Source organism: Mytilus californianus, unplaced genomic scaffold (assembly GCF_021869535.1).
Source record: "Mytilus californianus isolate M0D057914Y unplaced genomic scaffold, xbMytCali1.0.p SCAF_4, whole genome shotgun sequence".
In the NCBI taxonomy this organism is placed as follows: Eukaryota; Metazoa; Mollusca; class Bivalvia; order Mytilida; family Mytilidae; genus Mytilus; species Mytilus californianus.
This window is the reverse complement of record NW_026262690.1, coordinates 11,826,359-11,840,947: the sequence shown is the minus strand read 5'-3', so window position 1 is coordinate 11,840,947 and position 14,589 is coordinate 11,826,359. Positions and strand designations below refer to the sequence as shown.

The following is a 14,589-nucleotide window of genomic DNA, read 5'->3' as shown; positions in this document are numbered from 1 at the left end:
CGTAAAGTTTTGTTTTCAACCGACCCTCATTGTCAATTTCTAGATGTAAGTCAAGAAATGAGGCAGACTTAACTGTATCTGTAGTATCCTTTATCTCTAGTTCGATGGGATAGATTCGTTCAACATAGTCACTAAATTTTGTATTATTTAGTGAGAGAACATCATCTATATAGCGGGAACGGAAGGTAGAGTTAATTGGCTGCATATGTCATTGTTTATACACAAAGTCAACATATATCATTGTTTATACACAAAGTCAACATATATCATTGTTTATACACAAAGTCAACATATATCATTGTTTATACACAAAGTCAACATATATCATTATTTATACACAAAGTCAACATGTCATTGTTTGTACACATAGGTCACATATGTCATTGTTTATAAACACATTACATCAATACATTAATGGGGTGGTTTTCCCTTGATTTTGAATTTGTAAGCTAGCTTTACAAATGGTTTCCAACAAAAAAAAAGAGTATTTATGATAAGGGCAAATGAAAAAAGTATAAATTAAGTGTGTAAGATAATCAACAAAACCCAACAACACACCTACACCAAAAATAGAATAAAGAGGTTACCATAAGTGATGATACAAGTGTCCGCTCCATGTTGACAGCCTTTACTTTTCAGTTCTCCAATAGGATCAAAGATATTTGTTGCACATGCTTGCAGGCACCAATTACCCATAGTTAATGGAAACAAAATGTAGTCCTAAAGCTAAACTTATAAGATATAATATATAGTCTTTGTAATGCTACTGGTTAACAACTTTTATTCATGAGGTGTCAGTTTTTCAGGAATTTTTAGTTTATCAAAACTTTAAATTACAGTATCAAACCAAGAAAAAACATAACTATCATAGATGAAATGATATATAAACAATGAGAATTTAGAATCTGTGAATAAAAGTATTTGACAGTCAAGTGTTCAGGTTTCTCAATGTTTTATTGCATTTTGCTGTACTGCTTTCTTAGAGGGAAAGAAAAAACTAAATCAAAACTTAGAATGTATGTCACTTATATTAAATAAAGTACTATTTTTTATTGTACAGGATTTATCAGTAAGTAATTTTGCTTACAATCAAAGCTTATAGAAAGATATATTTACTAATTACTCCCTATCTTACTTGTGACGAGACATAGGTGTTATTTTTCTGTCGTCCTCAGCACCATTTATTAAGTTCTGAATAGTATTGTTTCAAGATAAATTCTTCTGGTTCATCAATATACAGTATGCATCTTCACCCATACATTACAAAGTTGTACAGTACAGAATGCTCCAATGGCTCAAAAAGCATGATAATGAATAGGTCATGCCTTACATGACCTTGGAATTTTTTAATTGCTCAAATGGAAAATTTTCTGATTAGAAGTGCTTATAAATAGTATGCATGATAAACCATTGGCAGAAAAAAGTTTTTTTGATAAGCCATTGATAGAAAAAAGTATTTTTGATATGCCATTGATAGATAGTATGTTGTGGCATGATCATGTATAACGTGAGGGTACCCAAATTGCATCTATTTTGACAGTTTTTTTACCTACGTTTTTTTATGATCCAGACAAAAGTTTCCATTCTGTGTTTATTTTGTAGACGTATCCTTATTTACTAAATAGTTACACTAATTTAATTTTGAATCCATATTGATTCATAGAAAAATGGGTTTGAACCGACCTCCAAACGATCCATGATTCTGTAATGAGGAGTACCCAAATTGCATCCATGTTTAAATTCACATCCTTAAAAATTGAATAACAGATGTTTTGTTTTATTTCTTCAAATATTTTTGAACAATGGACATTATTCCATGCTTTCTATTCATTTTTTAAGAAATGGATGCTTGTAACAGGTTTAATTAGCTATTTTTTATAAAAATGACATTTTGAGAACGTCGCTTCTGTAGATTTACTTTTTCCTGGGAATGCTTCATCTGTTGATATATACTGTGAACATTTTGTGTATATTTAAATATATTTATCTATGTTGAAAGACGTGTATAATGTCAAATCATAAAAATACAAACTGTTTAGTCTCAAAGAAAACTTGTAAGATTTCTGCAGCTATTTTTGTTGAATAGGTGCAATTTAGGTACTCGGTGCAATTTGGGTACTGTGACTTTACATAATGGTTTCAATGTGGATATAAGGCTTCACTCAGTCAGTCATATTTCTGGCACTGGAAATCTTAGATTGATCAAATGTTAGTTATCTAATTAGGTGAGTTTGTTAGAGAATTCTCAACTTGCAATAAATATCTGTTCTTCTGTTGCATTAGTATTCTTTCATTTCAAGCAGAATATGAGGCTTCAACCCATTTGTTGTGCTTCAGTTATTTTGTAGTTTTGCGTAATTGAAATGTTTTGTTTTTTGATTAGCAGATTCTTATACAAGACCATTGATATTTGGTACGTTGTATCAGTGCTCAAAAGCTTAAAGGAAAATGTAAAAAAAGACGGCAATCAAAAACTATTATTCAAAGGAAAACAGGCAACACCATGGACAAAAGATAATAGTCCACAAAATACCACAAAGAAAACTAAAGATTAAGTACCGTGAACAGGTAACATGAATCCCCACCAAAAACTGTGGTTAAAACTGAACCCTTCAAGCAATGCATTAGTGAATTGAATTTTAAAAATTGTTCAAATGTTAATTTTTCTGATTTGATGCTTTGGTTTATAAGAGTACTTTTACTAAAGCATTTATATTAGGTTTGATGTTGCAGCAGCATCCCTTCGTTTAATTTTATTAAGATACTGTTTTAAAAATGCCCAAAGGCAGGCAAGACATATCTCTCTCCGCTTACAGTTTTATTATGAAGTAGATATCTGCCTGATTTCACATATTTCGAAATTTCCTATCCTCACAATGTCAACTAGCTAACATTACTGTCAGCTTAACCAGCAAAATGCTGTAGTTCTTAATATACTGAACCTTTAAATCATAAAGAACTATAAAATAACACTATAATTGGCCACTCTTACAGCAGAACTAGGAAGTACTAGTATTAGTTTTATTTTTTAGGAAAGATTATTCTAATCTGAAAAATGAAATGATGAACTTTCAGACATAAAGTATAAACAAAAGCTTATTGATGACTTTTTAGCCAGCTGTCATTACAGCTCATTTTGTGTAAAGGACTTTTGCCATTATAACTACTTGTGATTTTAAACCTTTATCTTAGATGATCAGAGTTATCTTTCCTTGATTCCAAAACTCTGCAGATAAAATGTTATATATTTTCAATGATCTAGGTAATTGAATATTGATGAATTGAGGCAAAGTTTCTGAGTATTTGCTAACCTCTCTTACTGGATATAAAATGATCATTGTGTGCTAACCTCTCTTACTGGATATAAAGTTATCATTATGTGCTGTGGAATCTCTTATTTTCGTGAGTACCAATTTTTGTGGATTGAGGAAAACTTGTATTGTCATTAGTATATGATTTCCCGGTTTTGCAAAGGTCTACACACAAGCCTATAAAAAATTTGTAATTTGTTGAACATTAAAATTTTGGTTTACCCGTACCAACAAATCCATGAAAATTGGTATCCCATGAACAATAACGAATCCACAGTATAATTGGTATCCAATGAATAATAACAAATCCACAGTATAATTGGTATCCCATGAACAATAACGAATCCACAGTATAATTGGTATCCCATGAATAATAAGGAATCCACAGTATAATTGGTATCCCATGAATAATAAGGAATCCACAGTATAATTGGTATCCCATGAATAATAACGAATCCACAGTATAATTGGTATCCCATGAATAATAACGAATCCACAGTATAATTGGTATCCCATGAATAATAACAATCCACAGTATGATTGGTATCACAATAATATCCACAGTATAATTGATATCCCATGAATAATAACAATCCACAGTATAATTGGTATCACAATAACAATCCACAGTATAATTGGTATCACAATAACAATCCACAGTATAATTGGTATCCCATGAATAATAACGCATCCACAGTATATTTGTTCCTTTATCTGTCTTTACACTCTAACCCCAATGCTTCCTTCAATACCATTTTGAGTTCTTATTAAATTTTATAAGGAGGGGGAATGTATGTCCCCCTAATAAACTTGTCAAAAGGGCCTATATGTGAAACTTATTACTCTACCTGGGAAGTTTTCTTTTTCTGGGGTAGTTAAAACTTTCTACCCCTTCTCCTGGGCTGCTCATTTTGCTGAACAAATGATATACCATCTTTAAATATGCTTGAAATATTTGCCACTGAATCATAAGCAAGCCAGAGTCAGTTATCGTACTTAATATTCCATATACTTATAGATTATTGTTGGTCATCTCAACGAGATTGATTTTCTTGCTTGAGCCCGTACGGCGAAAGTGAGAAAAGCAATCGAGCTGAGATGACCAATGATAATCTGTTTTTCCCTATTTTACCTATGACGACGTTGTTAATTTCATTGACAAAGGCACGTGCGCCCTTAGTTTCTAGCGATAATTTTTCATATCACTCTACTGTGCGGAGAAAGGCAATTATCAGTCAGTAAGATCAAAGGAAAATTTCGTAAAATAGCGATAAAAGAAGTTAATGATACTTTCAACTTTTAGATTGGCTATGAAATGGGGTATATCAATTTTGAATATACGAGGATTTGTACAACTTGAACCACATTAATTTTGTTGGTGTTGCTTTGGTGGTTGTTTTGGTACAGTGCTTTAAAGGGTTCTTGGACTTTATCTTCTATAGCACATATTCATGCACCAATATAGTTTAAGCACCAATTAATTCTCTTGAAGATTTCTTATAACTTCTTCAATTTCTTAATGGACAGGTGTATTATATTGGTGAAATTATTAATATTTCTTACATAGAATTCTCTTTAAATTGTACTTTTAGCTTATCATTATCATCAAATCGGGACAATAGCTGTAAAAATAAGTTTTGAACACAGTTTGATAAAAAGCTTTAACCTTGTTTATTTATGTTTTAGTTCTAGCATGGTAGATACATTTTTATTATTTTTATATATAATTATATTGAAAACATTAGATTTTTACTATACAGACCTGGTTTTTTATGATCATTAGATAAAAATGATGAGTAGAATATAGTTGTTGCTTTGTCTGTTAGACAGTCCAAATGTATTTAAAGGCTTCAAGATGATATCTTCAAGAGATAACAATTCATAAATGATTTTATATTGTGGTAACTAATACCAAACATAGAAAATGAAAATAAAACCATGTTGTTTAGAGAGGGATGTTTTATTTCTCTCTAAATATCATTCCCTATTTAACAAATAACTAAAAGTTGAAATATGATTTTCATCTGCATAATAGAAATATTAGAATTGATGAGAATTTATGATAAAAGAATAATAACAAATACATTTATTGCCAATAGTCATCAAAATATATACTATATTCATCAGTGCATGCGTTATTCCCGAAAAATAAATTGAAATTGATAGAATTACTGCATTCTCAACTTGATTAGTGTTAACCTTAAAGTACATGTCTAAATACAGATAAAGGGTCTACTACATTCCAAAACTCCAATATATCCATTTTATAGCCGACTATACAGTATTGGTTTGTCTCATTGTTGAAGTCCATACTATTGCCTATAATACCTTACATCCACTTCATTTGAACTTTGGTGGATACATCTCTATATAGATTTACATATTAGATATAGAGATTTCTGCGTTTTAAAATTGATATATTAAAAAGAGAAGTAAAACGAGTACCATCATACAATCTATTCTGTGTAAAGGTTGAAAATTTCTATTTTCATTTGTAGATGAAACCTTTGAAAGGTATTAAACAAAGAAGTCATGTAGGATTTTTATTCTGGGACAAAACTGAAGATTCTGATGCAAAAACTGAGGTATATTTAAAGAATTGCATAAAACTATGTAACATTTTTATCTTTATATTTTAATTTGTATGTGTTTGATGCTCAGTTTTAGTATAAAAAAAGGGGGGCTAATATTTACAAGGCTACATTTTAACAAAATTGTATTTTTTATATCCCTGCTTTAAAAAAGTGGTAGTATACTGTTTTACCTCTGTCCGTCCTTCCGTCAGTCCATCTTTCAGTCCATCCGTGAGTCTGTCCGTCCCATGAATATTTTCGTCGCATTTTTCTCAGGAACTACTTGACAAGGATTTCTGAAATTTGGTTTCAGGGTTTATATAAGTAAGTTACACCGTGTGATGCGTTTTCAGATTCATCACTCAACCACTTCCTGTTTACCGAACACTTGTATTATTTTACACATGATAGCCAAGTTGAAAATTTTCTTCACATTTTTCTCAGGAACTACTGGACAAGGATTTCTGAAATTTGGTTTCAGGGTTTATATAAGTAAGTTACACCGTGTGATGCGTTTTCAGATTCATCACTCAACAACTTCCTGTTTACCGAACACTTGTATTATTTTACACATGATAGCCAAGTTGAAAATTTTCGTCACATTTTTCTCAGGAACTACTGGACAAGGATTTCTGAAATTTGGTTTCAGGTTTTATATAAGTAAGTTACACCGTGTAATGCGTTTTCAGATTCATTACTTATTATCTTCCTGTTTACCGAAATATTTCGGCGGGGGTATCATCAGTGAGCAGTAGCTCACAGTTTTACTTGTTTTTTTTACAATTGAAAGCTACAATTAGGTATAAACATTCTGAGATGTATGGTTCTAACCTGAAGATTTCATAAGCAGACAAAGTGTATTGCTTATTGTTAAATTATCTTTATCATATTACTGTATTCTTTCACTTGTTTCAGGTTGGTAGCATGTTAAAGACTCCAAAGTATCCTATGTGGATAACAAACATCAATGGACAGATTGGCCTTTTGTTCAGTATTAACCTAGATCTAGTCAGTGATTGGAGGATAGAAAATAGATTTGTTTTATATTACTATACTGGCTTGCCAAACCATCCAAAATGTTTTCTAAATATTGGTAAGTGTTGTATTACCACAGTAGCTTGCCCTGTCATGCAGAATTTGTTAATTTGAACAAGTGTTTAATATTAAAAATGTTTGCTAACAAAAACAAACTTAAGATTAATGATATTTTTGTAAACCTCTTTTAAGAATTTAAGAATAATAACTATATATATATCTCCCTTCACCACCAATACTTAAAATAAAAAAAGTGACAATTATTTTTTTTAAATCATTTGAACAGAGCAAAATGGTTGATCAGCCAAGCTTGCAATAATGGCCAACATTGCTAAAAGATTTATAAACAATAACAATTCTTCAATAGCATGTAAAGACCACTTGCTTTGTTGTTTGGTCTGTGGATAGTGGTCTCATTGGCAACCACACCTCATCTCCATATTTCTTTATAGTTATAAAATGTATGTTAAATTAGGGTTTTATAAAGATAAGAAGATGTGGTATGATTGCCAATGAGACAACTCTCCACAAGAGACCAACTGAGACAGAAATTAACAGCTATAGATCACTATATGGTCTTCAACAATGAGCAAAGCCCACAGATTTTGCACTGAACATGAAAATGTGATATTTGGAGCAGGCCGAGGCAGATTTTAGATCGTTATTGTTTTACAATAGCACATGGAAACAAAGAATATATGAAGTCGTGTATTTTACTGTTAACTCTACTCAAAAATCAAACTGTGCCTCCGGTATTATCATTCATATTTCAAAGGATTTTGCAATAATCTTTTACATTCAAGGTAATTAGAATATTCATATTTTAATTTCTTAGATATCTTCTTTTTTCTGTGATTTTTAGAAACTCGACATGGACGTAGAATACTTGGTAGGACAAACTTAGTAAGACAGAACGAAGAAGGAAAAATTCCTCAGCTAGATCAGTGTATTATGACAAAGTAAGTAAATGGATAGATTGACAGGGAAAAATTGACACTATATCAAAACTTTTGTATGAACTGTGTGTTCAAATGTAAATTCCGAAATTATTGGGAGGTTTTTGTTAATGCGAATACTGGGACTGAGTGATTATGGCAGTAATAAGAACTCACATTCTGATATCTGATACATATATCTGTTGAAGCTTTTCCTGCAATCACAATAATTAATCTTCCATTTTTGTGTCGTCTTCAAAGATCGCAAAATAAATGGATGAATTTACAGTATTGAAAATTAATATTTAAGTCAATCTTTGGTTAGACCTGTCAGGTGCTGAAACCCATGACCTCCCACTCTGGAGACAAGACACCTGAGATTGTTACAGTCATTGGAATCTTAGTTTCTAGTTATGGACCTAAAAACATCATAGCATTGTTTTGGCCTATTATGAACCATTTTGTTACATTTTGTAGTATGATTTTGACCTTTTATGAACTCTTTTATTATGATTTTGACCTTTTATGAACTCTTTTTTATTATGAATTTACATTACTTTTCAGATGGTTTGGTGCTGCTGTTAACTGGAATGGTACACCATACTTCTATTGAACTGGAATGAAACACCATTCTTCTGTGGAAAAAAAGGCAGTCAATAATAAGTGTCTTATAATAAACTCTTCTTGTTACTTCATGACTTTCAAATTGATCGTGTTGAATTTTACATAGGCCTCATGTTGTCAAACAGAAAACATTCTTTTTGCAGTTCTATTTTTATTTGTCTTGTCTTGATAAATGCATGTGTCTATAACTTAGCTATGAGAATTACTTTTCTGACAAGGGATGGATTGATGCAACACCTAATGTAGTTTCCTGATAACGTTCATTTCAGAATCAGTACAGAACTGATGATAAAAGAAGAGTGTAAACAAATGTACTTTAACTTAACATATATTAAAAAAAATCAATGCCCATACATGCTGGACGATTTCTTAATAAAAAAAAATAACATTTAGAAGAAATGTTGATTTCCTGATCACTTCTGACTTGGTATTTGTGTTTTGCAAATGACAGCTTTTGGTTGACAAGTTTTTACTCTTGTTAAACATCTGAATTTTTAAACAGTTATTTTAGTTAAATGATACCCTCTCATTAAAAGCTAAGGTAAGGGCTATTTAACATACAGAGAACCTAACATATTGCAAGTGAATTTGAAGTAATTTAATTTTTCAGTTTTTGATAAAATGTTGTTTATACAGTCAGATGACAGGCCATTTGATTGCTGTTTTTAATTTTGGTAGGGCAACCAAGACATCTGTGTAAACTGTGTTTATTTGCACTGGTAAAATTTAGAAAACTAATTCAGATTGATCAATGCCCTGTTTCTAATTTCTGTTCTACTTTTCAAAATAAAATGCAGTGGAGGACAAGGGGGGAATCTTTAATCATATCCATGTCCCATGCAAAGTGTTTTGGAAGTTCCTGATTTATATTTGATGATCATGCATGAATTACTTCAAATGAAGGGTTTACAAAATGTTATTCATGTCTGAAAAGAGGGGGAAATATGTTAACATGGCGCAAATATTTTGAAAACTGATGCTGGCGATTTTTCTGGTGACAACTTTTCAGAGGCTAGCACAGTCCCTGGGAACAGTTTTTATCATAAAAATAAAGAATTTTACTTAAAGTTATATTGATGATTTTAAGTGCCTTCCGACTAAATCTCACCTATTTCTTTCTGTCCGATTTTATGTTTTTCATTTAAGTAGTTTCAGATTGTTGACTTGATACTGTGAATGAGTACCATTTTTTCCAATTCACTTAATAAGTTGTCTCTGTATTAATCTATCAACATGAAATGTTTACAAAATATTAAAATAGAAAATTCATTTAGAGTTTTACAGTTTTAAGCTATTTTTGTTCTAAAACTTACAGGACTTTATACATGGATGGAAAAAAAACTCATTTCCTCCAAATTTCATGAAACAATAAATATTATTGTAAACTGACATTGTGTACATTGTTTGTTTTCCTGAGGATTTTGAATGAGTTGTTAAGTTTGAGACATGGTTAGATAACTGACCAGAAATTGTTTTTGCTTTATTTACAGAGTGCAATTACTTAATATTTATACTGATTTTGTTACTTTAGTTGTGTGCTCTCCTCTTTTTATCTTGTTAATATTTCATTATTATTATATTATATAGCTTTGAAGCCATCAAATGGAGTTGTAGAAGATGAACAGTAATGATATTTGTGACTTTGAAACCACTTTGACAAAATATAATAATTTGTAAAGTTTTATATACAAGCATGTTATATTCAAAAGCAAGTATATATATGTAATTTGTACTAATCTGTACTGTACTTTTACTAGAGCAGTCTGAAAAAGTCACAATTTTACAGGAATATTCTTTACTAATAATTTAATTTGTACTGAACAGTAATTTTCTCAATCTGAACTGTACTTGACAGAATGGCTGTGTAGAATCTGTCAAGAACAGATCTGGTTGAATTCAGTTGAAACTTGAAAGAATATGTTTCAGAGAACATTTCTGACTGGTCAGTGCAATTTAAAATCTATTCATAATCTTCAATGTGTGTTGATATCCAAATTTGCATATTACAGAATAATATTGAATTGATATGTAATATTTTCATAGTAAAATTTGTTTTTGGTATTTTTAAATGGAAACTTCAATTTGAAACAACATGTATGATAATAATTAAGTTATTTTTATTTTGTTATTTTATCAGTTTTCAATCAAATGTAACATTCTCAGTGATTTTATTTTTTCTATTTTATCATAGTTTTGAGAATTATGTCGTAGTGCCTTCAGCATCTATCTAGGAGTGTGTATTCACATCCATTCTAAGATGCATTAGATATTTAGCCATATTGTTGTGAAAGTGTTTTGATATGAATTGTGTAGAGATAACAACATGGAAAGATAGAATCTATTAGATTTTATGCAAATACTCTTTCAACTGTATAGAAAAAGTTAGCAGTGTTATGTTGTAGAGGCCAGTTTTAACATCACCCCCTCAATGTTTGAAATAAAGACTTTTAAAACAGATAAAGAGATTAGTATTCTGTGCATCCAAACTTTTATTTGGTGATCTTTTTCTTTCCTGTAAATCACAAGTACAAATTTATATTTAACTATTTTCTATGAATTTGGCTCATTATTGAAGGTTATAAGGTGACCTATAGTTGCTGACATCCTTTTTTGACCTTTGGATTATTTTGGATAGATGTGGTATTGACAATCTCTTTTATATACTGTAAATTCAGAAATTATTGCGTGCATTTATTATTGCGATTTTGTTATTTTAGACTAAAATGTGATTTTTATTTTTGCGATATTGAGAAAAATCCTGTTTAATTCATATAAAAAATTTCAAAATGCGAGTTTAAATTATTGCGATTATTACCCTGTCGCATTTTTCGCAATAATAAAAACATCCCAATAATTTCTGAATTTACAGTATAAATTAATGGGACTGAAAATAAAGTAATAAAGGAGAAACTGACAACAGGTATGTGGAAAGTTAAAAACATAGTTTTAAAATAGATATTTAACATTACAATTCAAATGATACGACTAGTCAGTCAGCCGCAATTGTAAGGTCATTTTGTCAGATTTTCCATGTAACACTCTGTTTAGAGGCATAAATGTTGGATAAGAACTGGACCTATGTAGACTAGCTTTTATATTGAAATGTAGCATTTGTTATACGTTTATAGTAATTATGTTAAAATCTTTCATTTAACTAGACTATCAGTGACCTTATATTTTGGAAGGTGATTTTCTATCAGAATCCTAGAGTGACTTGTGTTTTACATAAGACACACACCCAGCTCCATCAAGACTTAAAAGTCATATGAAACAAGTTTCTTATAATTTTAATGTTATCGAAATTATTAAACCAATGCATACATGTATACTAAACTTAGTCCTGTATATAGATATAAGAAGATATGCATGTTTTTATTTTTATTACGAATCTATAACGTATTATCGACAATCAATATTTCATTCAGTAATTGTTGATTGCAGCTAATTAACTTTCAAGTTTGTTTTCGAAGTTTACCAGATTGTGAAATTGATAAACAATCAACACAGAGCAATTGGAGCACATTACAAATAAGTGGATAGATAGAGCCATGATATCTTTATATATATATATTTTCCGTGCATTCCCATTTGTTAATTAAACTTTTCCTTAACAGTTGTTAAATGATTTGTTGTATTAAATTTGTTCTTTAAGAATCAGTTATTACTATTCACTCCCAGTGCACGATTGTTTACATTCTTTCATCACAGTTTTTTCCTCACACTTGTGGCCAAAGTTCTAACCAAAGGTCTTGTAGTTAAGGTCACTGCATAAAGTGCATATGGGAAACAATCGGTGAATTAGTGTACAGGAAGACAATAATTAAATAGCAGTACATTTACAAAGATTTGATAATATAAAGAATATTCTTTTACAAGAAAGTTCATGTACACTTGTGTAATAGTAAAACTTAACCATTCAAGTGCATAAAACATATTCAGCTTTTTTTTAATTTGAAGTTTCATATGACTTTAATGTGGTTTGCATTGTCAAATTATACTTGAATTGTGCATTGAATGTATGTAAATGGCTTCTGTAAAATTAAAAGATAAAGACATCTTTTTATGGATGGAGTACATTTTCTTAGGTTTCTCAATAAGCTAAAATTAATCAAGATTGGAAACTTATGAAAAACAGTAAAGTGGTTGTTAGTATTCATTATAGATTACATTTATTGGCTGATTTAAATTGACCAGGCTGAAGTCTGTTAAATGGAAGAAACTATCTGTGATAATTATTGCATTTGTTTGATGATATATTTAGTATTGTTAGTAAATATTGTTTTTAACTTTTTATAGTTTTAATTGACATGCGACACAATTTTTAAGGACCACTTATGAAATACTACACATATTATAGTTAAATTAAATGAGTAAATAAGTGTAATATTAACTACATGAGGCATCAGATTTAATGTCCCCATTCCAATTGGACGTGGCTGTGTATATATATATCCAGCACAGCTAAACGGACACCACATTTCAGCAAGGTTATTGCTGCCAGATAGACAAAGGTCCAGGGATAACCATATTTTAATACCCAGTGAACTCTTTGGGTTTATGTACACATGTGGGTTCCAGTTAAAGTCAGTGATAACATGTGAAATTGTACAGGTTTCTCATTGAATACCTATCCATAATGAAATCTACGTTTTTGTTTCAAGTTGGATACCTGCTGGGTAAGGTGGAATGTGTAACATGTATCTGGTTTGGTTCATTCAAACATGTAGCTTGGACATCTCAACCAAGATTTAATGCAGTTGTATGTATTGGTATCTGTATATTCATATGGACATCTCAACAGACTTTTAGATACAGTTGTAGTACAGTTATCTGTACATTGATATGGACATCTCAACAGACTTTAGATACAGTTGTAGTACAGTTATCTGTACATTGATATGGACATCTCAACAGACTTTAGATACAGTTGTAGTACAGTTATCTGTACATTGATATGAACATATCAAAAGACGTTAGATACAGTTGTAGTACAGTTATCTGTACATTGATATGAACATATCAACAGTATGATATACAGTTATAGTACAGTTATCTGTACATTGATATGGACATATCAAAAGACGTTAGATACAGTTGTAGTACAGTTATCTGTACATTGATATGGACATCTCAACAGACTTTAGATACAGTTGTAGTACAGTTATCTGTACATTGATATGAACATATCAAAAGACGTTAGATACAGTTGTAGTACAGTTATCTGTACATTGATATGAACATATCAACAGTATGATATACAGTTATAGTACAGTTATCTGTACATTGATATAAACATATCAACAGTATTATATACAGTTATAGTACAGGTATCTGTACATTGATATGAACATATCAAAAGACGTTAGATACAGTTGTAGTACAGGTATCTGTACATTGATATGAACATATCAAAAGACGTTAGATACAGTTGTTGTACAGTTATCTGTACATTGATATGAACATATCAACAGTATTATATACAGTTATAGTACAGGTATCTGTGCATTGATATGAACATATCAACAGTATTATATACAGTTATAGTACAGTTATCTGTACATTGATATGAACATATCAACAGTATTATATACCAGTGGCGTAGCTAGGCCATTTTTAAGTGTACGCCCGAACCTTGGCGAGGGACATGAGGGCCACCAGCGGGTTTAGGTCAAAGGACTTCCTGGTAATAGGTTCGTTGGGGTGAAGCCCCAGGAACCTCACGCGTTATCGAGAAAAGAAATACCATTTCTGTCATAAAAAACTCATCAATAGTAACATACTTTAGAGTCTAATTTGTTTATTTTCATGTTTAATTTATCAGTTATTTTGAATCTAATGGTCATAGATTTCAGAGACAAATGTCCAAACCAGTCACTTTATAATATGTTTAAAAGGAGATGTTGAATTAAACAAGCAATCGATAAAAATAAAAACAAAAGCAATGAGTTTCCATTTCAATGTTGTTCTATTATTTATTCAATAATATGTTCATCTTATTTTCTCCCATTTTATGCACAAATTTTGTTTATGGACACAGGAAATGATGAATGTTTATAGATGGTCAGGTGTAACATAAAAATGTGTAAGGCCGGTTTAGTGGAACCCTGTGTC

The 14,589-nt window shown here is 30.6% G+C and overlaps 1 protein-coding gene across 1 annotated transcript in view; it reads left to right on the top strand.

Annotated features, from left to right (window-relative positions):
- LOC127737476 (inactive ubiquitin carboxyl-terminal hydrolase MINDY-4B-like) overlaps positions 1-9,867 on the top strand; it is a 42,660-nt gene extending 32,793 nt beyond the window's left edge. The window contains exons 11-14 of the mRNA XM_052248190.1: positions 5,810-5,896; positions 6,800-6,977; positions 7,782-7,878; positions 8,419-9,867. Coding sequence (XP_052104150.1) covers positions 5,810-5,896; positions 6,800-6,977; positions 7,782-7,878; positions 8,419-8,467 — 411 coding nt within the window. The 3' untranslated portion in view covers positions 8,468-9,867. The remainder of the gene's footprint in view (positions 1-5,809; positions 5,897-6,799; positions 6,978-7,781; positions 7,879-8,418) is intronic.
- Positions 9,868-14,589: the final 4,722 nt, after the last annotated feature.